Source organism: Mchenga conophoros, linkage group LG2 (genome assembly GCF_057382185.1).
Source record: "Mchenga conophoros isolate Kocher_MC1m ecotype Shallow Benthic linkage group LG2, M_conophoros_male_GT1.1, whole genome shotgun sequence".
NCBI classification, from domain to species: domain Eukaryota; kingdom Metazoa; phylum Chordata; class Actinopteri; order Cichliformes; family Cichlidae; genus Mchenga; species Mchenga conophoros.
The window spans coordinates 29361527-29389357 of NC_140527.1; the positions used below are offsets into that span (position 1 = coordinate 29361527).

Genomic DNA, 27831 nt, shown 5'->3' on the forward strand with positions numbered 1-27831 from the left:
GTAGCAAAGGAGGGGTGATGAGAGAGAGAGAGAGAGGGAGAGAGGAAGAGAAGAAAACAACAAAACAAACAAACAAAGTGGAGACAGGTTTATTTTTTCCACATTTTTTTTCATCTTATAAGACGCCATTTCTAAAAATGTCTCATTGTAAATGAACACAGTCAGCCACTGTAATTTTGGTAAAATGTGCCAAAATGAATGATTCCTTCTAAAAACAAAAATGGAAAAAGGACTGCAGAGCTGTAAACATGTTGTGTAAAGTTTGTGACATACATCATGCAGATAATCTGATCAGATGGGTACGTTTGCTCTGTGTATGCATGTGTGTGTGTTTATGCGTGTGCGCGTGTGTGCACATAATGCAAACAACACATTGCAGTGATCATGGGAGCACTGACTTATGGAAACCCGTCTCATGATTCACATGAGTCAACAGTTCCCCTCTGCAGATACATTTCTGACTCTTTAGACCTTTAAAAATTGAAATGCTTTTTACACCTGATTGAGTTTTCATAGACCGTGTTTTATTGTGTTATTATGTTTTATTATGTTTCATTAATACTCAGTGGCATGCACTAGCAGACTGCAGTTTACAGAAACAAAGACTCAGAGCCCACCAGGAAACAGTCTGAATTTCTGGTTAAAAACACATTTAGACACTCGTCCAAAAACACTTTAGCTTGTCTTAAACTGGACTATTTGAAAAAAAGAGCATTTCGAGGATTTGGAGCAGACATAAAGAGAGTTACGTAAACAAAAACAGTGTCTCCTCTGCAGTTCGTGGTAAACGGGGCTGCTATTTGTCACTTGGGTAAAGACTTCAAAACTGGGTCGCAGGTGGTGGGATGCACACAATACTTTTCATTTCTCCTAATCAGACTTTCATTGCTGCTAAAATTGAATTGATTTCCTTTTAATCTAGAAGCCTCTTTTATAGTTTATTTGGGTCGTTCATCTTAAACGATAATATTCTGCTGGGCAAACTTCTTGCTTGTAAAGAGGATTCAGTTTTTGTCGGTCAGTTGTGGCCATCTTCCTGATGTACTTCAAGATATTTATTGTCTCATCCTGGACTGTGGTTCTGACACACCAGTCCTCGGCTTTCCTCCTTACCGTACAGTCTCAGGGTGCTGGATTTGGGGTGAACCCTTCTATGCATGGTCAGAAGCTTCCTTATCTTGATATCTTTAGCTTCTCCTCCTTTGGCCAGCTTATTATCCCAGCAGGGTGTCTGATCCCTGGCAGGGCATGGGAGTTGATGAGCAGGATTTTGTTCTTCCCATTCAGTTTACTCCTCAGGACCCAGGTGGTGCACAGGTTGGTGAGTCTGGTTTTGTAGTCTCCAGGGATGGATCTATCTACCAGGAGCTGGTGTTTCACCCCTCTGGTATTCCTACAAATTCTTTGCTCGTGTATTAAATCATGTGCCTCTTCATCTTATCTGCTATGATATCTGTCTTTCTGGTATATCTCTTCAATCGACTGGCTAAGGCTGTAAACGTTAGTGTGGCAGTTTCCAATGCCTCAGGTATAAGCAGCTTGTACTTCTTAGGCGTCACTTTCTTCATTGCATGTTTCTGCAACTCTGATAGTTGTCCCTCTCTGCCACCTTGATCTTGGCCTCTACTATCCTTCTCCATGGAGGCCACTGCTTCTTCTGGCTGTTTATCTTTTTGCCAAGCATCTCTGTGATCACTGCTGCCATGGTGTAGATCAGCTAGTTGGTTTTGGTGATGGTCGCATTATGGATTGTCCATAATGCCGCATTCACATCTTCTAGTAGACCTTCGGAAGGTACTTCACTTTGTCTTGGTAAGTGGATACAGAGGGTCCAAGTTTCCACCTTCGTCATGATCCTGCATTTCAGGTCAGCTCGTCTTGCACTCAGTGCTCCTTCTTTCGTATCTCCCCCGCGACCTGACGTTCTGGCTTTCCCTTGCCGTAGCATTTGTGTTGTATCTCATCAATCTCCAGTTGTGATAGCAGTTCTTTCTTCCGAATGCTGGAACACTAAGCTAGTAGTTGTTTCGTCGTCAGTCTGGATGTCGGGTATTGAAAATTCCATAGGTCACACCTCCTCTTCATGTAACCTCTTCCGTTGGGGTTACTTTTGTAGTAGCATTCCAACAGCCCTGTTCTCATCTCTTGCCACCTTGTGCCTTCTTCTTCCAGTAGCCCACTTCTCATCGCCTGACGAGGACCTTCAATTATCTCTCTCTCACTCACACTTGACAAACCAACATGTATTTAAACAACAATATACCCTTGTGTTTGGGGGAAACACTTCCCCCCTTACAGTATTGATGACTGCACGTGTGTGTGAGGGCGTGTGCTGGAGGCAGCGTGACCTATAATGTATAAAATGAGTCACACATCTGCCTATATCAGCCTATAGAAAGATTTCTGTCTTTTTATAGACCTCTAATGAACTAGTCACAAGAAACTAAATTTGCTTCACACACACATGCACACAATGGTGCCTGGCTTGCCTCAGTTACATCACTCAGACTGTTTAATACAAACAGGCACCACACTGACTGCACAAGTTGATGCTTATTTTGCTAATGACAAACACTAGGCACATAAATGACCGAGCTAGTTCTTACAAAAACAGCAGCAAGCAAATTTCTGAAAGAAACAACAAACAAAAGATTATTTTAAGCAACAGCTGTGATGATATCTGTAGCTCTATGTGTGTTTACAGGGAAATAGCTGACTTATCAAGAGCATACCAGAGGCTATTATTCTCAAGCTCCCACTTTCTGATAGCTTTCAACTGTACATGAGCATAATATGATATGATTTGTGTAGTGTAGAACTGGGGTCGCTGTAGCTCAGGAGGTCGAGCAGGTCACCTATTAATCCAGAGGTTGGTGGTTCAACCCAAACCTCAATGCCAAATATCTTTGGGCAAGATGCTAACCCTCAGTTGCTCTCTGATGCCTCTATTGGAGTGTGAATGTTAGATAGTAAGCACTTACATAGAACGAGCATAGAAAAAAGTACTTGGATGAATGAGGCAAGTTGTATAAAGCGCTTGGAGTGCTCAGTTTGAGCAGAAGAGCACAATATAGGGACCAGTCCTATTCAACATTCAGAACAACTTCCAATTAGCAGCTACATCATGATATTTTTGGATAACAAAATTCAAACTGAAGACAGCTACCTTGTTAGTTAGTCCAAAAATCCAAAATGTAAAATCAACCGCCCATTTCTTTCTCCAAGATTTACAAAAATTTTGAATTACTTTTTGTGTTTTTTAACCAACATTTGCTAAAGGTTGTGGTTATGATTGCTAAAACCCATGGGCTTTTTACTTACTCTAAAATCTTTTTACAATACAGCTTTGTGCTTTTTAATAAATGTCATTTTAAAAAAAGCAGATCCGTATCTACCACAGTATTAAAGTTTAATACTTATTCATTCAAAAAAGTGAATTGTTCATTCATCTAACAGTTTATATGCAGCTTACAACACTGTGTGACTGGTTACAGATAATGTCAGCACTGTCACAAAGCTGCAAGTCTGGACTTTTAAAGCTGATGTAAAACACATCTATTCAGTCTTGTTTTATGCATATCTTCTCACCATCATTAGCCCCATATTTACAACCACTTGTGTATTCACTAAGAATTAGACAGTCACAGGAGGATGGCTGTGTTTTGCGGCTGAAGGGAGCTTGAATGTGCTGCCTGAGGGATTCTTGGAAATGGTTGGATACAGCAGTTGTCCTCTGAAGGGCAGAGAGTGCAATTTTCCACAGAAAGATGATTATTTCCAAGAAAACGTTGTTTGCAAATTATTGAGAAAAAGAAATCAAATTATAGGGAGTGGACAAAATAACAAGAGGAGAGAAATAACACGTGTATAATGCGTACATCATTCTGCATACAAGCTGTCCGGTTTGAAAATGCATATTTATGTGGATGACTGTAATCTAATCAAATTCATGGTTCACAATTAACTGAAGTCTTACTTAATTAAATTTTCTTGTGTGGTGTTTTCTGTGATTTGCATTTTTTATTCACCACTTGTGATCTGTGGAGTACATTACTGAGTACAGCACTGTAATGAGCCAGGATTGCTGTCATTTACTAGCTAGTCCCAAAGCCATGAGTCAGTTTTAAAAAAGAATCCACATAAAATATAACAAACAAACAATAACCAGGCTCAGTACACCATGAGACATATTTGTTCATGTCGCCAAATAATATAGATTTGGACCTCGAGAGGCTTTTTTGCTTGAAGCAAGACTTGCTTTGCCTTTAGTTCTTTTTCTTTATCACAAAATCTAAAGCGCTCTGCTGTTTTACAGAGGCCTTGTCAAGCTAAGGTCAGTCATATTTTTACTAGTGCTGGTTCAGATCCTGCTTAAACATTTGCTCAAACTCAAAAAAACCAAACACATCCTTCAGGAAACCTGTTTGGAAATAAAGGCTGTTGCTTTTCCAAACAGGAAATGTTGCCTACAGATACCCTCAAGGTGTCTTCTTAAAAATCCCAGGCGGTTTACACATGTTTATGTTGTTTCTCTTCATAAACATGTAATTCTGGGCTTCATCTTGCTCACTTAGTTTGTTCTTTATCTGGTTAACTGAAGTGTTCCCGGAACTCGCCCATCTGCTTTTCCCCGTCTCATTATGAACTCCTCTTCTGCACCTGTAAAGCTGCTAGTTTCTGGGAAAGATTCTGTTTGCACATGTGGTTTGTGTGCGTGTGGACCACAGCTGATTTGATTCCTCCTGAATGAAAGATTCAACAACCTTCTTTATCGATCGTACCAACATGGGTCAAACCGGGTCAGTTAGACAGTCTTAACGTTCTTTTGTTCAATAAATTTCCAAGTCTTACAGAAAACATTGAACTTAAGAACCATTTTGGTCTTACAGGGGCTATCCAGGATTACTTTCTGAAGAAATGGCAGGCTATAAGTTATAAGACCAAACTTGTCAAATTGATGTAAAAGCAACAACAAAAAAAAAGTCATATGTTTGGTTCACAATTAATAGGCTGCGTGAACATGTTACACCATGCTAGGAGAAAAATGCTGACTTTTAAATGTCATATACTTGGAATAGATCCCATATGTTTTACTCTATTGAAGTGGTTTTGATTTCTAGAGGACTATTGATTGACTATTGAGTTCAGGAACGCCTTTCAACATACACTTTCATTTGTGAATCATTTTGATCCAAAAATTTACTGGTGTGAGCAAATGAATAAATTTCATTATGCCATTGAATGTGGCAAATATTGACATTCCACTGTAAATTAATATTTCTCTTCTTTTCAGACCTGAGGAGGGCAACAACTGAGCCTACGAGGATATAAATATTACACTTAACAGCATTGCAAGCACACACTGTGCTTTTTGTTTCTCTCCAAGTGGCACAAAATGAAATCTGACAGCCAGCGTTGCTGACCACGCAGCCTTAATTTGATGCACATGCTCATGTGAAGCATTTATGAGTAAATTTAATATTCTGATGACAGATACAATGGAACAATGGAAATGACTGTAGCAAGAGTCGCGTGGGCACTTTATGATAGACTGTACAAGCCAGGTTTGAAAAACTCAGAAACAGAACAGAGGGAGCATGTAAATGAACGTTTGTAGTGAAGTTTGAACTTTGTTTTCTAAATCTGAGTATGTGCTCGATGGTATTATGGTTGCAGAATTTGCAAATGTTTCCCCCGAGAATTGTGTAAGTGTGTCTCAGTCCAGGTGTCTGTAATGTGATTAGAAACTCTGGATGCACACTGAGATTTCTAAATGTGTTGATTATTCTGCAAAATGTTTTCTGGGAATCTTGTTGCGTAATCATATTTTGACGTGTGTAGAAAAAGAAAAATCTCCCAATCCGTATTTCCAAGTATGTAGAGATTTTTCGGTGCGTAGAATGAATAAATATAAAGTACTGAGGCACAGTGCACACTAAGTGGGGTGGGGTCACAAATATGCGTAAACATTTGCAGCTCAACAAATGCATTTTGTCAGTGTATATTTTCAAATTTGTTCACACATTAGATTTTTTTCATGGACGTACATTTCTGCACCGACATATTCTGAAAATTTCCAAATTATTTCACAAAGATTATTAAGGACACAGTGGTTGAGACACAGTTTCACAGCTCTTCAGATACATTTGCAAATATCGCTAGAGTAATACTTCCTCATATAAGCTATTTATTTAAAAAAAATTTTACTGTCAATAAGACAGAGCAAATAAGTAAAAATGTGAATAAATAAATGCGAAGCCTAAAAAGTTCACTTTAATTGCTTATCTCTGTTACAAAATGTCATGCATAGCAGCTGTTTTATTAGCTTGGCCTGTGCACCCAGTACAGTATAGACCATATGAAATTTATAGTGATCAAAGTAAAACCCATATGACATAAGAGAGTCATGAATCTTAATTACAAAAAAGGAAAAAGAAAAAGGAAAGGTAATTCATGTCCTGGGCTAAATGTTGTATACAAGGTTGCCAGAGGTTGCCAAAGTCAAATATCTTGTAAAGTTCAGGTCAGTTTATTTCCTGGTCATGCTACACCAACACTTTTACCATGATTACTTAGATTTTGTCCATCTAAACTTTGTCTAAGCACCAAGTATTCACCAATGTCCCTCATCAAACTGTCATACTGTAGCTTTACTTACACAGGTAACACCCTGATTGTAATAACATGTAATAACATTTGTCTTGATGCATGCTCAATTATACAGGTAAGAAATACCAAAAGGTTGATTCTGTTCATCTGGACGTAGCGTTTTCAATGGGAGAAACGTTTCATAACTCATCCAATGACTACTTCAGTCTCACCTGACCTTAACCTTATAAACAGTACATTTTCATAATAACTGAAGCCAACCCACTGAATGAACAATGGGCTGTGATGTCAGTTCTTTGATATTTAATATGAAATTGCTATTATCACTGATCAAAGACCACTGATCAATGATCAATACACCTACAGGCCAGTGGACACCCTTTCAATGATGAGGATGTACACATTCTAGACAGGGAGGAACGCTGCTTTGAGGGCGGAGTCGAGGAGGCCATTTACGTGAAAAGGGACAGACTATCTCTGAATCGAGGAGGGGGCCTAAGGGTACATCTTTTGCCATCTAACAGTGCTGTGATTGCAGTCATTCCCCAGCTCTCTGTGAATGGTACTCATGGCCATTAATCAACAGTCATGACAATTTGCATATTAATGATCAAGGAACTGACCTCACAGCCCATTGCTCATTCAGCTGTGCTAGTTTCAGTTATTGTGCAAATGTACTGTTTATAAGATTGGGGAAACCTGCAGTCAGCTGAGACTGAAGAAGTCACTCAGATGAGTGACGAAATGTTTCTCCCACTGAAAACGCTATGTCCAGATGAACAGAATCAGACCTTTGGGATGGAATAACATTACATCAAAAATCATGGCCCTAACATTATCAGATTTTGTTGTCATAAAGAAAAGCAAGAGAAATGTTAGTGCAATGTTGAGAGGAATTAGCTTCTATGTTTTGTATGTGTACCTGGTGCCAGGTATTGCAATTTTAAAAAGGAATATTAATAGATTAAAGGACAGCTTGTAATAATTCTGATGGCTACTCACAAATAGCTGAGTCCATGGCTGGTTTGTGTGTCCGTATTGTCATGTGCCACAATAACAAAAATCACGCTTGTGATTGCAAAATACCACAGGCACTTAGTCTTTAATAAATAGTAAACATTAACTTCTGTTTCATATATACATGTATTGTACAAGAAGACTTGTAGATGCAGTTGCCGCACATTAAATGCACAAACAAAACCTTTTATACAAAAAAAAATAAAGATAACAAACTGGCCTTCAAAGTTTTTCTTTGGATAGAGATACCATAAAAAGCCTTGCATACTTTCCTTTTAAATTTTTGTAGTTTTCCTATAGAAATAAATGCATGAGGGACATCGCTTTTAGCAGCCGTGACAAACAAAGCACCCTTGAATGTAAAAATGTTTTAATAAAAATGTGTATTTTTTCTTTTTCTCTGGTTATTTTTTTGTACTGCTTACCTTAATGACATATTATAATTTACTATTTAAGCACCAAGTATTTGGCAATGTCCCTCATCAAACTGTCATACTGTAGCTTTACTTCCTGAGAGATAAGTAACTGCTCTGGAAATGACAACAGAATCCAACCAGTGTAAACTTTTGCAATTTAGTTTGCAGTTAAGTGAAATAGAAGCTAAATGTCTGCTTTGCGTATTGGCCACTCAACTGAAATGTATTCATATTTGTACTGTGCAAACTGCAGTCCTGGGCTGTAATCTGAAATGGGATGAAAATTTGGATTCTAGGTGGTAGATTTTGTTGCCGTGCGAGTGTCAGTACCACTGTCATTTTTTAAAATCTACATTATCACTGAATTCTTAAGCAAAACAAAGGGTGGTTTAGGGAAATAAAAGCCGAGCTTTGTAAAGTGCTGTAATCCTGGATGTACATTTTTTTTAATTCCTTCTGCTTCTCTTTATTGTGTGTGCACAGGCAAGGCGATTTGCAGCAATCGGTACCCTAAAGGGCTTTACTCAAAGCAACTGTGCAAACATTTGACTGATATGACAGCTTTTTTTTTTCTTTCTTTTTTTGGTGGAACTACCCATTAGAAAGCATTGCGGCAGATAAGCGGTGTTTTCAGACAAAGTGTTCATCTCTATAAGAGAAATGATAAGGCTTGGTTTATTGTACTGCGTGGCCTCTCTTCATCCTCAAGAGAAAGTTTCGCTTCTCCTCTAGGAGCTCCTGAATGCGTTTGTTCCTGGTTCTTTCTCTAAGGTTGATCCGATGCTTTGGGATCAAGTTGTTCTGAGAGATGTCGCTCTCCGAGTTGATGACCCTGCTGTAAAAAACATCGATCGAGTTGTCTTCACTGTTTTTCTCAGCACTTCGTGGAGGTCTTAGAGTGGAGATGGTGGTGGTGAGGGTTGTTGGGTTTGCATTTGTGGTGGGAGGTGAGGCAGTACCTGTGTTTGAAGATGTTGTGTCAACAGGTATATTCGCAGGGATGTACTCCGCCTGATCCAGCCAGGATGAAGAGCTTAGCTCTGTCATGTCATCTCCATTTATGATTGGGAATGCCATGGTGAGGCTGTCCTCTATCACCATGGTGTTACTGACCACGCCCACATTTCTGTAGGACACGGTGATGTCATCACCACTGGAATTGCTACCATTGTCTTCTGAAGAGGGAGGGAGAGTAGTTGTGTAATAACGTGTTTTCTTCTTTGGATAAGTCTTTACCACCTTAAATCTACTCTTATCAACTTTGGCTTTTAAGTTTACGCCACTTTTGCTATAGGACACTGTAATGGCATCACTACTGGGATTGTTATCACTGGGGACTGAAACATCGACGCTTTTAGTCACTGGCACAGTGATGTAAGGCATGGCTTCATTGGGCGTTGTGATATCCTCGACAAAACTGTTTTCAGTTGGTATTACGAGATCATCAAAAGTACTTAGTGTTGTTGTTCCAGCATTTGCACTGTCATCATACCACGATTGAGTTTGATCTGTAGCTTCCATGCTATTACTGACATATGGGGCATTGATTCTTGATTTAGGGAAAAGGGAGATCATTGCTGTACCAGTAATGCTTGAAGAAATAGTAGAAGAAAGATCCTCTATTGGGTGCTGCCCACTTGAATAGGGAGGGAAAGTAGTTATGTAATAATGTGTTTTCTTTTTTGGATAAGTCTTTACCACCTTAAATCTACTCTTGTTAACCTTGGGCTTTGTTAATACGTTTGTGCCGCTTTTAGTGTAAGACACTGTGATGTCACCACCATCGCGATTGTTGCTACTGGTAACTGAAACGTCAACGCTTTTAGTCACTGGGACATCTATGTAAGGCACGGCTTCCCTGGGCATTGTGACATCCTCGACCAAACTATTTTCAGTGGGTATTACGAGATCATCGAAAGTACTGAGTGTTGTTGGTCCAGTATTTGTGCTGTCATGGTACCAACATGGAGTTTCATTTGTAACTTCTACGTTATTAATGTTGTATGGCACATTGATTTTTGACTCAGGGAAAAGGAAGCTTATCGTTGTACAGGTAATGCTGGAAGAAATAGTAGAAAAAAAGTCCTCTGTTGGTGGTTGCTTGGTTGAAGGAGGAGTAGTTGTGTAATGATGTTTTTTCTTTTTTGGAAAAGTCTTTACCACCTTAAATATATTCTGATTAACTTTTGCCTGTGAGTTTAAGCCACTTTTGGGTGCTGGTTTTGGGTTCTTTGGTGGCTTGTGCTTTGTAACTTTTATCTTTGGTTCAGTTTTCTTTTGAGTATTGGAATTTGGTGGAGCATCTTTTTTAGGGGAAGGTTTAATTTTTTCCCCTAGAGTCTTTTTGGGGGGTTTATTTGCTGAAGTTGCCTTTTTGGGAGCAGTGCTTGATGAAGTAGTCTTTTTCACTGGAGTAGTGTTTGGTGGAGTAGTCTTTTTTGGAGACGTGATAGCAGGAATAATCTTTTTGAGGGTAGCGTTTGATGGAGTAGTCTTTTTGGGAGCATTGTTTGATGGGATAATCTTTTTGGGAGAAGATTTTGATGGAGTAGTCTTTTTTGGAGAAGTGGTCAATGGAGTATTCTTTTTAAGAGTAGTTTTTACTGGAGTAGTCTTTTTGGGAACATTCTTTGATGGAGTAGTCTTTTTCGGAGTAGTGCTCGATGGAGTAGTCTTTTTTGGAGTAGTGCTCGATGGAGTAGTCTTTTTCGGAGTAGTGCTCGATGGAGTAGTCTTTTTCGGAGAAGTGTTTCCTGAGGTAACCTTTTTTGGAGTACTGTATGACTTCTTCTTGGGATTGAGCTTTGGTATAGAGGGTTTTCCTGGAATGCTTTTCGGGGTCGTATTCTTTTTTGGATTCTGCTTTGTTGGACTCATCTTTTTCAAGGTTTTCTTTGGCGGAATAGTCTTCTTAGGCTTGGAGTTCTGTAGGATGTCTGTCTTTTTACTGTTTTCTGCTGGCTGGGTCATTGGCAGAGTGGTTGTTGTTGTGTCCGTTTTCAAACCAAATGTTACTGGTGTATTTGTAGATGTGTGCACCAGATTTTCAGTGCTGTTGTTTATGTCTGGAGGAGGCAAAGGTAGAGGATATGTAGTAACACTGCGAATGGTTGTGGACTCCCTGGTGATTGCTATGGAAGAAGTTGTAGGGTAAACAGGGGCTCTGGTGGTAGCCGGTGAATGAATGGTAATCATTTGTGCGGTACTCAGTGGGGTGGCATGAGGAGCTGTAGGGGAAGATGTAGGAGGATGAGCAGTAGACGGTGAACTAATGGTAGAAACTGATGTGATGACAGCTTTGGAGGGTTGTAAGGTGGTGAAGCCAGAGCTTGGGATGCTTGTGGTTGGAGGAGATGTAACTGTGATGGATGTGGCTCTGGGGGTGGAGCTGGGGACAGGCACTATGTTAGGGACATTGCTGCAGGATTCGCAGCATATGCGCTGGTAGTCCGGTAGAGAGCAGTAGCGTTTCAGCACCTCCATGCGACAGAAGACAGACCGGTCTCCATGACAACGGCCTGTAAACAAAAAAACAGAAAGCTGAACAGAGAGGTAGAAGCTACGATAATATGTGTGTGTGAGATTGCTCTATGCTAAAGAACGTGAACAAAACTATATTGTTACAAATTGGCATTACTCTCAAGTTACGCAGACATAAATCCATGCACATGTGAGTGAAAGTACATGTTGGTTTCACGCTGTTAGAAGTACAGTAGTAAAGCCAGACCACTAGCAGAGGATGCAGGAAGGAGAAAAAAGGAGAAAAATCCACACATCAAGAGCATTGATGAGATTCATCCAGAGCAACTGAAATGGGAAAATAAGGGTCGCCAGTCTTGTGTTGCACCTATAAGAGATCAGGATTTTTCATCTAATTCTGCTTCTGCTCATGTGTTTCTTCATTTTTTTCAGACGTGCAACATTTTCAGTTCAATATTAAGTCTACCACTTGACTTGTACCCTTTTTGTACCATGCCAGTCAAAAATAACTACTTTCTTATTGCAGTATATACCAATCTGACAAAAAAAATCTAACCAGTGAACATTCCCATTAGGAGAAAGATCACACTTTTTAAAACGATTTTTATTGATACAACTTTGCTTTTGAGAATGACAGGAACTGAAACAATGAGATGTACGCCCCGCCCTCCCCTCTCAATATATAGATATATTTTTTTTCTTAAGAAAAATAATTCAACTGTATCGAAAGTTACAAGTTCACAGTCACTTTGGTAAAACACTTGATTACTTGGAAATCAACCAGTCAATCTGTTTATCGATTGAAGAAGAAAAAGAAAACAAAAGAAAACAAACAAAGATGAAATACATAAATGATATTTGCTGCTTAAATAAAACACATAATTTTCATGTTGATGTAAAAACTGGAATGGCACATTAAGTGTCATATGAAACATTTACAAAACATTAATAAAATTTCCCTGATAAATCAAAGTGCATATAGACGCAGTGCACGTAGTCCATCTGAATGTTTCTTCAACGTTAGCCAAACGTTAGCCAGCCCCACGCAGCAGGCCAGTGAAGCCACGAAACAGTTACCCATAGTATAGAATATTATAGAAGAAGATAACAGTCATGAACATTATTAAATACAGTCAACACCAATGTTATATACAGTATCGCACTGCTAGGTCTGGCTTGGTCTCATACAGTCCAACTCCAGCAGAAGGAAACCTTGGATAGCTCGCTACATAGTCACAACAGAAATATGTGTTCACAATACAATGACAAGTCTGAAGTGTTTTTTTCTTTCTTTTTTCTTTTTCTTTTTTCTAGATGCCACATGTGTCAATACCCTAGGCCCTTGGAAACCCTTCCCAGTAGTCGGACATTGGTCCAACATCATCTTGGTAGGTTTGATGGTTGGCGGGTGTGAGTTTGTTACGTTGGTTTGAAGCTGCCTCTATTCCGAGTGAAACTTTGAATGAGTAAAGCCATCTCTTTCACAGATAAATGCCATTACATTCAATCCAAGATAAGGCATTGTTCATGTTTTCAATGTTCACCAAAATAAAATGAGATCATCGGACGCTCTAAAATCAAAGTTTATGAGGTATTTCTGTATCTGATCGCAATGTGTAAAAGCCCAAATGATGAAGCACCCTCTCTCTCTCACACACACACACACACACACACACACACACACACACACACACACACACACACACACACACACACACACACACGCAACGATTAAGGACGCTCATTCATCTAACGCATACATCCTCCCAAACACACATGCACAAAGACGCGCACCCACACACACACCAGTGCACTCACGCACGGATTGATACAAACACACAGGTGATGGACGCAAATGTGCATGACAAAACGTGATCCTGGCCGTAAAGAAAACGAGAAGCAACAGTAAACCACTGATCCATCTGAGAAAATGGAGAGGCAAATAACTGACCAAGTCCTGCATAATATAGGTCTAACCCTTTCCCCCAAAACACTTTACCTTTATTAAATATTCATCTGTATTCATGTAAAATCAATAAAAAAATACACATAACAGTCAAGGATCTAAGCGATCAATAGCAGTCCAAAGATTTTAGGCAAATAAGCTACAGCTTATTCATGGTAAAACATTATTAATATTATTGTTACTCATATAGATTTATATTTATAGTTATATATAAATACAAATATATTTATAGATGTATTTGTTTAAAGTCTGCAAGCACAAATAAGCTGCATTTATTGAACTTTTGTATAACAGTCAAAGAGAGGATGGCTGATGATGAGGTGAAATGGGAAGCAACCTCAATTGGTCAAACTACCCTGTTTTTTTTTTCTTTCTTCTTTTTTCTTTTCTTTTCTTTTTCTTTTTTTTTGTGTCGTCACCTCAGAAGACCCTCCCACAAAAATCAAAAGGTTTACTGACTTCACTTCCTGCTTCTGTGCTGAGTTCCTGTCAATCTGAGAATGGAACGTGGGATGAGACACCACTCTCATCCCCAAATGGAACCAATATGTCAGATGAGCACTTTAGCAAAGATGTCCTCAGATCACATTCACAGTAAAGCTTTCATATTATATATATATGTATATATATATATTTTTTCTATATAGATATTTATACCTTTTCTGTTTATTTTGACACCTGTTTCTCCCCCACATTGACAATGCGCTACAAAAAGAAAAAAGCGCAGCTGCATGATAGCACGCAGCTAGCTCGCGCAAATCACGGCCGCCGAATGCAGAGGGGGGGGGGGTCCCCTCGCACGTGAACGGCTCTTCGACACATCTCAGGAGATGCCAATGAAAACTTGTTCGCCTTGCCGCTACGAAATCCTTTTCACATCAAATTTTTTGTTGATCTTTTGAGTTTTCGACTGGCCAGCGGTTACAACACAATGCTCCACAAAGGAGACAGAGAGAGAGAGAGTTAGAGAGAGAGAGAGAGCAAGAGAGAACCAACTAGCACACGCAGGAGCCAGAGACCTCCCCCAGTCAGAGCCGTCTCAGACACAGAGAGAGAGAGACAACATCCCCCCCACCCAAAAGAGAAGCGAAAGCTTTTGCCGCTCGCTCACGGGCGTGGCACAGGCACAAGGCTTGGGGCAGGGGGCGGGTCAGGGGGCCAGCCGGGGCCGGCCCTGCAGGGACAGGAGGACAGAAATGGGCAGGGCCCAGCAGAGGACAGACATGCAGCTGCAGCTGCTGCTGTGGAGGCCAGGCTGGGAACTATAGAGGGAGGTTTTACGTGAGGAGATCTTCGGGAAGTTGGGGTTGGGGCGTGACAGCCACTGGATCAAAATGTTGCCGTTCTTGTTGAGGTCTGGTGGGCCCTCTGCAGAGAAACATGGAGAGAGGCATGGAAACATTAAGAACGACTATAAGGGAACATGAGCAATATGTAACAATTTTTCATCCTTATCCTTTTAATTCTTTTAGCATCCATCACACCTAGCTTCTACACTGATGCCAGGGGCTAAATCTAGTTTAGTTTTATCTGTTTATTAAATATATTACGCCTCCAGAATGTGTCTCTGACATTTCAGCTGAAGCTACGACTAAAATCGGTTCAGTTTGAACTGACATATTTACATGCAATGACAGTGACCTTGTGACAATTTATTACATGGTCGCGACACATAATGTGTTGAAATTAAATGTGTATTATCATGCCAACAATACCAGCTGAAGGCCAATTTCAAGCTTTACCAAATTACCTGTTGGTGACATGAGCAGAATCTCCATACTCAGATTACATGGCGCTTGTGTAATGGTGGCTCAAAGCAAGGCAAGAACAGGACTCTCACACTGTGGATTATTGCCCCTGTTATGCTGCCACTTTGTTAGATATTTATGACTTTCTATTTATTTATTTATTACTTTTATAATCTTGATTTGGTTAGTCAAGCAGTTTTACTTCATCTTTAGTTACATATTTAGGCAAGTAGCTGGTTAGGAGGAGAATGCTGTCACAGAAATAACTGCATGTAAAACTTAAAAAAAGAAACATGGTGTTGTGGTAACCATAGGCACTATACAAAAGATGGACACAGCCCCTCACTGATTTGTGGAATACCCTTAGTGTTACCATCTTGGTTTTTTTAAAAACTGAATGTAATCTATTTCCAATTCTGCATGTTCTACATGGAGAGAAACAAAATATATCTATAGCACCACTTCATTATGTACATCTTTTCAACTGCTCATTAATGCAAGTATCAGTTCAATGCATTTATGCATGTACACATGGTCAAAACCAGTGAGCAGTAGTTCTCTGAGAGAAAATGCTTTGTTGATGCCTTTTGACTGCTTTAAAGTGATAGCAAGGTAACAGTAACTCCAATGAACACTTGTTACAACCAAGGTATGCAATGAATACCTCTCAATGCATAACACATTAAATCTAGCAAAAGGGCTACAGCAGCAGAAGACCACACTGGGTGCTTCCACAAGTCACACAGTCTCACCAAAACTGGACAACAGAAGACTGAAAAAACATCAAACATGGCTGGTTTGTTGAGTTTCAATTTTTGTTGAAGGATTCAGATGGTAGGGTCAAATGTTAGTGTAAACAACATGAAAGCATGGATCCATCCGTCTTATATCACTTTTCAGGTGTGGCGACACCACAGCCAGTTTGAGTATTATTACTAACCATGACCATCCCTTTATGACAGCAGTGTACCCATTCTCTGATGGCTGCTTCCAGCAAAATACCGTGCCATATTACAAAGCTAAAATAATCTCAAACTGGTTTCTTGGATATATTAATGAGTACACTGTGCTCAATAGTTCTCCACAGTTACCAGATATCAATCGAATACAGCACCTGTGGGATGTGGCGGAATGAGGAGATCACATCATGGAACTGTGTGATGCTGCCATGTCATTATGGCCCAAAATCCCTGAGAAATGTTTCCAGCAACTTGCTGAATCTGTGCCATGAAGAACTAAGACAGCTCTGAAAGCAAAAAGGGGCTCAAACCAAGTTCTAGCAAGGTGTACCTAATGAAGTGAGTACCCTGGACATTTTAAACCTATAAAAAATACTCACGGGTGGGCTCGCACAACACTTACTGGAACACGGTGTCAGGCGACAAACTCTTATGGTGTCTGGCTTACTGTCGAGACACAGGCCGATGGTGTTGTCCCTGGTGTGACACAAAGCCTGTCTCTGCTGGGTCCCATTACCACATGTCACTGAGCACTAGGGATACAAAAAATAAACACACAATGCAAAAAAATCATCACAAACTACTTACAAAATGTGAATAAAGTGCAAGCATCTTGAAGGCTCTAGTTTAGCCCACATACCTGTGACCACGGTCCAACTCTCCACTGGGTGGGGCAGGGAAATCGGTTGCAGGATCTGCGCGACTCTGGTCGGTTGTCGTTGCAGTGTTTGTTGTGGATAGCACGTGTTGTGTTGTCATCCGAAAGCTGGACGCAGCTCACCGATCGGACTTGCATGCCCGTCTTTCCACATGGCTTGCTGCAGTTCTGCCACTCGCCCGTCACCCAGCTGGAGAATATATGACAGCAAAGAGAGGAAAGAGCATCGAGGGACATCAAAACATATCGACCACAAAGGAGAACAAAGGGCGACCTGAATGCAGAAAAAGTTGCTTTAATCCGAGTGTGGATTCCTACTGTAAGTCACATTTTCACAGATGTTGTGCTTCTCATGTGAATACATACATGGGAGGAGGGCAGGCCTTCTGGTTGCAGTCCCTCATGTCACCTCTCGGTTTCATGTTGGACTTGTTACAGAACCTTTTATGAACCATCTTGCTGTCGACTTTTCTTCTGCAGCCGTATCGCAGGTACTGCTTTCCTAAAAAAGGGTGGAAAATCGGACATCATATAAGTCAAAGAAACAACGGTTTCACTGTGAGAATTTTCTTTGTTCTACTGTACCTCCACCACAAGGCCTGGAGCAGTAAGACCATTTCTTTGGGGCCCATTCATAAGCGCTGTCCTCCACTAGCATGTTGTTCTGAATTCCAGAGTCAGAGTCTGTTCTCATCAAGTACTTGTACGACAAATTCACATCCTCATCCCCGTGTAATTTCATCTAAAATCCGACAGATCATCATAAAATTAATGAAGGAATCAAGATAATGCATAATTTCAACCACAAAATGTGATATTATGAGATTATTATGAAATTTAGGTAACTATAGATTCAATTTTAAAGTCATGTTGTTGCACACCATGATCAGAACTCCATGTCTGAGAGGCCCGGTTGACTGAAGGGTCTCCTTGTCATTGTCATTCTCATATTCCCACTCCACCCCCTTCTCTATGACCGAGTAGGATTCTGGCTTCTCCATGTCCCCGTTTATGAAAAACTGTCCTGATGCCACATTTTTCACCACTGCAGATGGGAGAAAAATTGACAACACTGCAACGAGCAAATCTACATTCCAGTATCTGGCACGGAAGAAAAAAGAAGCTCGAATTTAAAATACCTAGAGTGTGCGAGGTGGCTTTCAGCTCTTGGATCAGTAAGTGCCTCGTTCCTCGGGGGATTTCGAGAACTTTAAAGAACCCTGAAATAAAACAGACATCTGGTTTGTGCCAAAAAGTCAATTTTACTGTTTCATACCAAAGAACTGCACCAAAGCCAGTAAAGCTCCCTTTCTAATTTCAATTAAATACCCTTGCGCACTACTGAAAATCCCTTCAGTCGTGATTATTTTCATCCAGGGAAAACATCTGATTCTGAGAATTTCGCTGTTATAACATGTAACTCTCCCAACACCAAGGGTTAGATAATACTGTCATAAATATTAGGTTATGAAGTGATTGTTGACGTAACTTCTTGGCAATGCTCAAATGGAAACATGTGAGCTTGGATTTTTACTGAGGTTTGCGGCAATTTTAAAACCTTGCTCTAGAGGGCGATGTTTAACCAAAAGATAAAATAAAAACAGAGAGTCCAGTCAAATGTTTATACTATGCTTACCAGAATGACAGCTGGCTGCTAGACTGGTAGGACTGAGTCAAGTCTCCTCTATGAAACAAATTAAGGGTTATTCAGTGTGTTAGTGGGTTACCTTGTTTCTTGGCGTTACGTGAGATGGTGTCTTTGAAGATTTTGCAGCTGGAGTTGTCACCTCCACACACTCCACAGTTGTCCTCCTGCTCCGAGGAGCCGACCACTCCGTCGCATCCCACTTTCTGTTAATAAAGAAACTTAGAATTTGACACATGCTGATCTCAGCACGTGTGCGGCTGTCTTTCCACACGCATGCCCCTCACCTTACACTCCGCACCCACGCAGACACTGTGTGGGTCCTTGTATGAGCACCGCGTACCATCCAGGACCACTGTCTCCGTGAAGACTGCGGTTCTGGTCTCCTTGGACTGACAATGCAGGTAGCAGCGTTTGCTAGCTGGAAAGCGGACAAAAATGAACATAGAGAATGAAAACCACTATCCAAGTGATTGTCACAGAGTCACCCCTGTGGTCTGACTAGAAGATTTCATGTTTACAACCGACATGCGATTATTTTTATGCTCTGAATAAGCTCTCTGTGAGTCAGCACGACACTTTGTCTCATTGTGTCTGTCTGAGTGAGTCATACTACAACTGCACGAGCCCCCAGAGATGAAGCCTGGCAGATAGTCCGAGTGCGAACGAACACTCCTACTTCATCACATTTATTACAGATGGCTACAATCCAGAGACCTTGTCTTTTGGACCGTTGACACTAATAAACAGGTGGGAGACACGCAACAAAACTGCTCAGTTCGATCACGTGGAGAAAACACAATCTTGTCAGGTTGGACTGAGAATGCACAAACAATGTACAAAATCCCTCCTCAGTGTTCTAAGTCTTTTGCTGCTCTGTGGCAGTTGACACATGCACACACATTACAGTGGAGAAGAAGAACTACAGAGGCTAAACAACAAAATATATAACCTCTATTTTCTGGTTCTTATCTGAGGAATCACCAGTCTAAGCAGACATGCCTAGACCTAGGTCTCCCCAGCTACCTCCTTCACTTCTTCTGGGGGGACACTGAGCCAGCTGAGAGACATAATATGTCCAACATGTGGGGCCTGCTCCCAATTAGATATACCCACAACACTGCACCTAGGAGGCATCCCAGTCAGATGCTTGAACTACTTCAACTGCTTCCTTTGAATGTGGATGAGCAGTGGTGGCTTTACACTGAATCCCTATTTATGCACTGTGAAATGCACTACACACAGGTACACACACACACACACACAGGTCTTTATCACCAGCTTCCACATTTATTTATAGTTTTCCCAGGTTATGATATGAACACAGTCTGACAGCTGTCGGTCCCAGCTGATTTCCCTCGTACTCCGCTCCTCTCTGTCTCACTATAAAAAGGGAAGGAAACCATTATCAGTCCAAATCGCCATCAGCTGTTCTCACCGGCATCTCCAGCACCACCCCGTTGAGCCCACTGCACCACTCCTCCCCTGCAGCCGCGCCCGGGACCACACCTCCGCCACATGCACCAAACTCTTTACCCCATCTCTAAGAGTGAGCCCAGTCGCCCTTCACAGGAAGCACATTTCCACTGCTTGTATCCACAATCTCCCTCTTTTGTTCACTTCTAGCAGGTCATGGCCATAGATCAGGGGTAGGCAACTCCAGGCCTCGAGTGCCGGTGTCCCTGCAGGTTTTAGATCTCACCCTGGGTCAACACACCTGAATCACATGATTAGTTCATTATCAGGCCTCTGGAGAACTTCAAGACATGTTGAGAAGGTAATTTATCCATTTAAATCAGCTGTGATGGATCAAGGACACATCTAAAACCTGCAGGGACACCGGCCCTCGTGGACTGGGATTGGGGACCCCTGATGTAGACTGATGTAATGGCCCACACCTCTTAATCCTTGAAATCAGGCGTTTGCCATTTCAGCAGTATAAAATGAAGCCCATAACTATGCAGTCTACCTTCACAAACATTTGAGAAAGAATCAGTTGTTGTAATGAACTAAATGGTATTGAGGATGGTACTGTAATAGGATGCCACCGTTGCAACAATTTAGTTCTTGAAATTTCTTCCTAACTTCAGACATACTGTTCAACTATGTACAATAATACATGCAAAAGCAAAAACACTCCGAATTATATATAGTGTTATATTTTAGATCATTTCAAAAGATATTTTGGATTCAGGTATTTTTTTCAGTTTGACATTGCAAGTATTAGAGTTAAGGTTAGCACATATGATGACTTAAACCTCAGAGGGTTAACACAAGAGATAAATATAGGTGAGGTTCTATGCATATAGACTGATAAACTATAGAAGAGAAACTAGAAGTTCACATTCAGAGCAGACACTGTACTTTGTCAGAGTCACAGTACACACACTTCTGGAGATGTCAAGCTATGAATTGAATTCAGTTAAACCTCAGTTTTTTTTCCCTCTCATAGAAGCATGTGTACATTAACACGCATGCAAACACGAGCGCACACATCGAAAAGTAATTTGAGATGGTAAAAGCTTTGCTGAAAAATTTGCCATTTGGAAATAATAAAAATGAAGAAAAACAATTTAGCAAAGCCTTCTTAGCTGATTTTGAGTAGCGTGACCTCTGTGTAGATAAAGAGACAGCTCAGCACTTTTCTCGAGGGCTGCCCTTTAGTTGGACGATAATTTAATATGTATCAGGAAGGCAGTGACATCTCAACTCAGAGGCAAGGGTGGAGCTTCACACTCACACAGTGTAGTGTCAAAGGTTTGGAATATTAATTGGATAAATTTAGGTTTGGGTTCTTTGTGAATATGAGAGTTTGTCCACATGTGCCAAATGTATGGATGCAGAAAAAGTTGGAGGAGGAGTTTAAATGACATCAGCAAAAGGGTGGAGAAAAAGAAGACACTGAGTTCATAGAAAAATGGTTTTAAAGTTGTGGCTTTTTACTTTTTTTTTGTGGGAGGGCGTAGCCATACTTCAAAGCTGCACCCACTGCCAGATGTCACTGATGATAGAAAAACACAACCTATATATATATATAAACGCTCCCAACCCAACCACATTCAAGACTGTGCTTCCTTCTGTTGTTGGCTTTCATTTATATTTATGACTTCCACAGTATATCATCACTTAAGGTTTGTCTGGTTCATATCTCCACCCCAATACATTGTTTGCACGTGCATACTCACGGTCTGGGTGTTCATAAGGCAGCCAGTGGTGCTTGTTGGTGTAGATTTCAGACGGAAGGGCCCAAGCGTGGCACTGCTCTTCTCTTGGATCGCTGTAAATATCCTCACACTCGTTGGTGTTGCACATCTGGAATTGGGAATCCTCCCCCACGCATTTCCGGCCTCCGTTGTGCGGTCTGGGGGAGTGGCAGGTCAGAGAGGACGGGAATATTTTGCTCTAGATTATGTTTTACCTCTGAAACCTTAATCATTCACATTTTTTAATCATTTTTATAAGTGGCTCCTCTATCAGGAGTGACACAATACCTAAAAGTGATATTTGTTTTTATACATGCAGTGGTAAAGAGTTTCCTACCTTGGATTATTACAGCTGCGTGTGCGAAACTGTACTCCTCCACCACAGGTGCGCGAACACTGGCCAAACTCGCTCCATGCACCCCAGTTTCCATCTTGCCTCATGAGGTCGGGGGTCAGCCAGATGCAGTGACCTCTATAGCAATGCTGCAACAGTCCAAGCGCATAAGTTACCAATTGGAAATGTTGTACAATAAAACACATTTTCTTTGGCTTCCAGTAGCATTGCACTACACTTTATTGTACTAAAGCAGTGTATAAATACCTTCCCTTCCCCACACATGGTTCCATCAATGGGCGGCCCTTTCTTAGTCTTGCAGAAGAATGGATTGTCTGGGTGGCTACACCACAGCTGCTTGCATGGTTCAAATGTGCGATACTGTGGGACACAGAGAGAAACCCATTCTCATAGCTGAAAGCTCCAACTTCCAACACACGCTACTAGGATGAGATTAAACACTGAATAACGGAAGCACAAGTAGAGATGGGAGGAGAGATATCACAACAACAATAGCCACAACAATAGTATTATATCCAACACTAACAACACCAAACCTGTGCTGAGTCACTGCACTGTACATTATGCTCCACTGAGAGATACACAGCCATTCATGCAAACTAAACCAATGGATGTGTGTTTGCGTGAGAGAGACAAGACTCTCATAATGAGACAGCCTAGAGTTAAGAATGTCACCGCGGAGGGCAGAGGGCAAAAGATTTCAAAAGCCATAGAGTGAGGTCTCAGTGACCTCTAAAAATGCCCCTGGACACAGATCAAGTCCAAATTCTCCTTCTTGTCTGATATGAGCCACAGATGAGGATATCAACCAACCAAACCGAAGTGAAGTCCAGTGTCTGAGGGGCGGTGCCCTCCTCCCTCCAAAGGCTTTTCTACCCACCATGACCCCAGTGGACCTTTACAGGTCTTAGTGTGAGTCACAGTCAGTGGGTAGACTGCGGTAGGTAATCAGCAGTAAGATCAGACTGGAGGATCCTAAAAGCTGAGGAGAAAACATGGAAAAACAGCCTCTGTTCTGGCTAGGCCCTTTCCCCTTGGATGGGAAAGGCATCTTTCCAACCTTTTCCGCTCGTTTAAGTCGCGAGAGTGCCAATATAATGAGGCTCTTCCTGCCAGGGCTGCAGTGATTTAACACAGATTTTGCAGAAGAGGACTCGGGATATGGTACTGTTCAACTGCTGGATTGCACCACAGCCAACCAATGAACCAGTAGCTTCACAGTTGTTTTGAAAGATTTTAGCGCCACTTTGAAGCATTTTAGAATCCTGCAGACTAACATCCAACGTTAACATCCAAACTATGACAATGGGTAGGACAGATAAACAAAGTACAGTAAAAAGAAAAAAAAATTGAAAATAAGGAGCAACATTACAAACAGTTACAACTTCAAATAGAAAAAGAAAGTCTGAGAAAATAAAAGACGAGGCCACATGTCTTCCAGGAGATGGGGTAACCTTACCTGCGTTCCTGCCTGCCCCGCCTTTTGTAGCTGAGGGGAATGAGTTTGACAAGAGAATAGAGGGTAATCTAGCAAGGTGTGCAAAGCCCCTGAACAAGCTGTCAGTCAAATAAGCAACAGCCTCCCAACAGCGTGCCACAGTGGCTTCACAGTCATAGAGCGGGTGAGGGTGACTGGGGTAAAAAGGCCTGGCAAGATGCTGCAGCTGGGTGAAGCTTTTCGTGTTTACAAAGAGCTGCTTGTGAGAGTTTCATGTAAAGGCACTGTGGTATCAAGGCATATGTAGTGTTATTATAAACAAATAAATAGTTGATTGCTATTTAACATTAACAACAGAAAAGAAGTATCTATCAAAACCAATTACCTGCTTTTAAGTAAGATGTCAATCCCACCAGAGGCCGGGAGAGGAAACAGAGGACATCAGAAGAACGTGAATAGCTGTGTATGAGTGACTCTCATTTCATTACAGTGTGGCCCTTGGTTAGTAAGGAAAACCTTCAGAGCTTAAGGGGTCACATAAAAAGTACATATGCCACAGTGAAATTCAGCAAACTGAACTGAATTAACTGATACAAGCAATTCAAAGCGAGCGAGAGGATAAAGCAATGCAAAGTTTGCAGAGGATGCCATTGTTGTGTTAGCGGAGTTTTCAGGTGTCCGTAAGCTAGCGACTGTATGCTAGTAAAGAGACTGTTTAGGACTACGCTGGTCTCTTACCGCGGTGCACGTCGTGTAGCCCACGCCAAAGTCAAAGCGGCACTGCTCGTTCATGGAGTAATGCAAACCAGGAAGTTGAGGCAGCGATGGCCAGTTGTGGTCAAAAGGGTCATCACGAAGACAGTCATAGGAACTGAAAGAAGAGTTTAAAAACGTGTTCATCTTTATTTTCTTTTTTCTTTTCTATGTACACTCTCGTCTGGCATTCTTTAGCCGTAAAACGAAGACTGGGACTAATATCATATTCTAGTATTAATAAATTAACAATTAAATGGTGTTATCACAATTTGGCAGACTTTAGTTTTCTCCCATTCTAATGACTTGAGCATGTACATCTGCTCACTGGATCACTTTCGCTCCACCAACCGGTTGCAGCAGATGGCACCCCTCCCTGAGCCTGGTTCTGCTGGAGGTTTCTTCCTGTTAAAAATGAGTTTTTCCTTCCCACTGTTGCCAAGCGCTTGCTCAAAGGGGGCCATTTGATTGTTTTGTCAATCAAAACGATCAAATGACGCTACAGCCATGGGGGTTTTCTCTCCACAATTGTAGTTTCTTTACAATATAAAGCACCTTGAGGTGACTGTTGTAGTGATTTGTTGCTATATAAATAAAATTGAATCGATAAAGTGGAATAAAACGGCAACTCTTCAATTTCAGTTTAATTTTGGGGAAGTAGAAAAATCTGGTGAGCAAAGACTGGTGTTGGTATGGCCCAACAATGTCTGCGGGTTTAAATGTGCTGTTGGGTGGCACGATGGCATGCGCCACATCGTATTCAAGCGATGTCTGAGGTGCTCTGTGCGTGACAGCTTCTTCCAATCCTCACCCGATGTGCTGCCTTCTCACTTGAACACTGGATTTTTCTACTAAAAGCTACTGTTTGATTTCTGAGGTGTGGCCAGAGTTCCAGCTCTCATCACCAGCAATGATCCCAAACATTAGAAGTGGATCAGTTTCACGCAGATGTTTCCTCTCTGTGTAATTTGAGGTCTACGATGAAAATCACAGAGCGCACATGCAAGTAATCAAAAAGGGACACTGAGGGAGTGAACTGGAAGAAGCAGCCACAGTGGAAGCAGTGAAGCTTTGCCCGAGAGAGAGGCATATAAAGGGAGATCAGTGATGAAACATTAGCAGAAACAAACAGTTTAATTGGTTCAGTGTGATTTTAGCACGACTTGTAGATTTCCATGCTGTCAAAGCACCTAAAAAGTGATGCAAAGAAGTAATCAAGTGCCTTTAGAAGTTTAGGATATCGCTAGTCTTTATATGTGTGAACATCATGGACGACATAATTTTATAGGATATTTGTACTTTGTAAAGTACAGAGTGTATCAAAAAGAATCATCTCATTCCAAAAGGCTATATCATTTAAAGCAGGGGTGGAGGAACTTCAGGCTTCAAGGGACGGTGTCCTACAGGTTTCAGATGTGTCCTTGATCCAACACAGCTGATTTAAATGGCTTGAAGTTCTCCAGAGGCCTGGTAATGAACCAATCATTTGATTCAGGTGTGTTGACCCAGGGTAGTATCTAAAACCCGCAGGACACTGGCCCTAGAGGCCTGGAGTTCCCCATCCTGACTTAAAGAAATGGAATTTTAAAACACATGAATGAATGCAAAGTTTTACATATAAAAAACTTACAATGTTTACAAGTGTTTAATATGCCCCCCTCCACACCCATAAGACAGTCAAACCTGTCCCATACATTTGTGAGCATGCAGCCGCTGATGTTGTTAGGCTACCTATCAGCAGGAAAGGAGGAAACTCACAAATCTGCTCTTTCTAGCAGTACATGTTTCCGTTGTTAACACTGAATGTTTGCAGAGTTAGAGCGCTTTGAAATCGGCTGATTCGGTTTGATACGCCCTGTATATTTTTTATTCAAACCTAATCTTAAAGACAGCACAGACTGGCAATATCCATGCATCAGCTGGATCCAAATCATACCGATGCCAGCACTGACCTTTAAAAAGCCCATAAATCAAATACTTCTGTACGTGGGGTTGCATGTGTATGTGTCTGTGTCTCACTGAAGGTATCGTCCCAGCTCCTGCATGCTACATTTGGACCACTGAAAGCGGTGGAAAGCAGCTTGCACCAGAGGAGCCATGATGCTGCCCAAGTGCACCTCGTCTCCGCAGCGGTTTCCCTGGCCATCATGCTCCATCCCCAGCCTACACAAGAGCGAGAGAAAGAAAAAAAATGAGACATCAAGAGAGAAGTAAAGGGAAAAAAGATGAACCAGTGGAGACAGATTGGGAACGTGTGGGAGTTAAAGAACATGAAACAAAGGCGGGAGGCAGTGTTAATTCACTCAACAGATATTTACTGAAGTGGACCAGCGATCTAAAGCTGTAATGCATCAATCCAGTTCTTCAAGTGACTGCTTTGTTTTCTTTTGTTGTGCCAAGTTAGCAGGCTCGAACCATCATCACGGCAACGCACTTACACATGTCCGGTCTCGTGTGCCACCACAAAGGCGGAGGAGAAACCGTCCTCGTGGTTCAGGGTGCAGCTCCTAACCGGGTGGCACATGCCTGTCACCGGAGCATAACCTTAGCGACAAGGAAGAGAGAGAAAAACTTGAAAGATTTATAGACACACTAAAAGATTTATAGACGCTCAAACAATGATAGAGACAAAGCGTTACAATTTTGGACAGTCAAAAGACAATCTGTGACACCGCTCAGTCAGTCAAAAGTAGTGTTTAACCTCACACTGATCTATTACATTACATGAATTTTCACAAGAATTTTACTTATCAAGCTCATAATCACACTGGAACATTTCTGGTCAGTCACCAAAGTCATACTGAAATACACTGATTGGTGAGATGAAACCAAAGACACACTTACCTCTCACCCCAATGTCTGACTGCTATATAAAGATATATATGATGCATGATCCACACACCCAGAAAGAAAACTGTGTCACCCACATAAGAACAAATGTGTTTGGATTTGTGTATCTGATCCTAACCCTAAACCGTCCCCTCCCACCTCTGCGTATGCTAATCTCTTGCTCCCTGTGAGCTTTTCTGTCCTGAAATGCCTTTAATTGTGACTCTGTGGCTGGCCCTTCTCTGTTTATTGATTTTCTGCTGCTTAAGGATGAGCCCAAGGGCAGCTGAAGGGCTTCTGGATAGCTAGGCCACTGCCTTTAGAGGCCTCTCCCCTGGGCCTGACTGTTAGCCTGTACTCTGCTGCACAGAAAAACCACCAACCACCAAAGCCACAGCAGCACTACGCAGCTATATGAGAGAAAGGCAGAAAGAGGAGAGATTTCTCTGAATGATGGATTTTATTTTGTCAGGGGAGCAAATGCATTTGATTTGGATACATGTACCATTATGCTAAACACATTATGAAAGCTGATTGTGTACATGTCTTTAAGTACCCTGCATTCCCGTGGGGCCAAATTCCTGCCGTGTGAGGAAGATGGCGTGGTCGTGATACTCGGCATCCCCTGTGTCTTGCTTCTGTTGCAGAAAGGCCCAGCGACACACGTTCTCCAGACTCTGGGATGGGTTTCCAAGTTCAATCAGGCTCATGGACTGGAAAGACATTCACACGCAAAGGTAAAATAAGAAGAGGGA

General features: G+C 41.4%; 1 protein-coding gene across 3 annotated transcripts in view; it reads right to left on the bottom strand.

Annotated features, from left to right (window-relative positions):
* Window positions 1-7692: 7692 nt before the first annotated feature.
* The window catches only part of LOC146582204 (A disintegrin and metalloproteinase with thrombospondin motifs 2-like), a 142280-nt gene continuing 122141 nt past the window's right edge, over window positions 7693-27831 (bottom strand). The window contains exons 6-23 of one of the 3 annotated variants that reach the window (XM_085292889.1): window positions 27633-27789; window positions 26686-26791; window positions 26267-26410; window positions 24233-24365; window positions 23516-23545; window positions 22303-22416; window positions 22039-22184; window positions 21684-21859; window positions 18786-18919; window positions 18581-18704; window positions 17993-18073; window positions 17735-17898; window positions 17439-17595; window positions 17220-17355; window positions 16836-17043; window positions 16599-16728; window positions 14770-14856; window positions 7693-11560 (exon numbers count right to left, since the gene is read on the bottom strand). In XM_085292889.1, the coding sequence (XP_085149015.1) occupies window positions 8718-11560; window positions 14770-14856; window positions 16599-16728; window positions 16836-17043; window positions 17220-17355; window positions 17439-17595; window positions 17735-17898; window positions 17993-18073; window positions 18581-18704; window positions 18786-18919; window positions 21684-21859; window positions 22039-22184; window positions 22303-22416; window positions 23516-23545; window positions 24233-24365; window positions 26267-26410; window positions 26686-26791; window positions 27633-27789 (5070 nt within the window). In that variant the 3' untranslated portion in view covers window positions 7693-8717. Of the gene's footprint in view, window positions 11561-14769; window positions 14857-16598; window positions 16729-16835; window positions 17044-17219; window positions 17356-17438; window positions 17596-17734; window positions 17899-17992; window positions 18074-18580; window positions 18705-18785; window positions 18920-21683; window positions 21860-22038; window positions 22185-22302; window positions 22417-23515; window positions 23549-24232; window positions 24366-26266; window positions 26411-26685; window positions 26792-27632; window positions 27790-27831 lie in introns of all 3 variants that reach the window. The other 2 variants (XM_085292880.1, XM_085292898.1) reach the window with 2 other exon arrangements.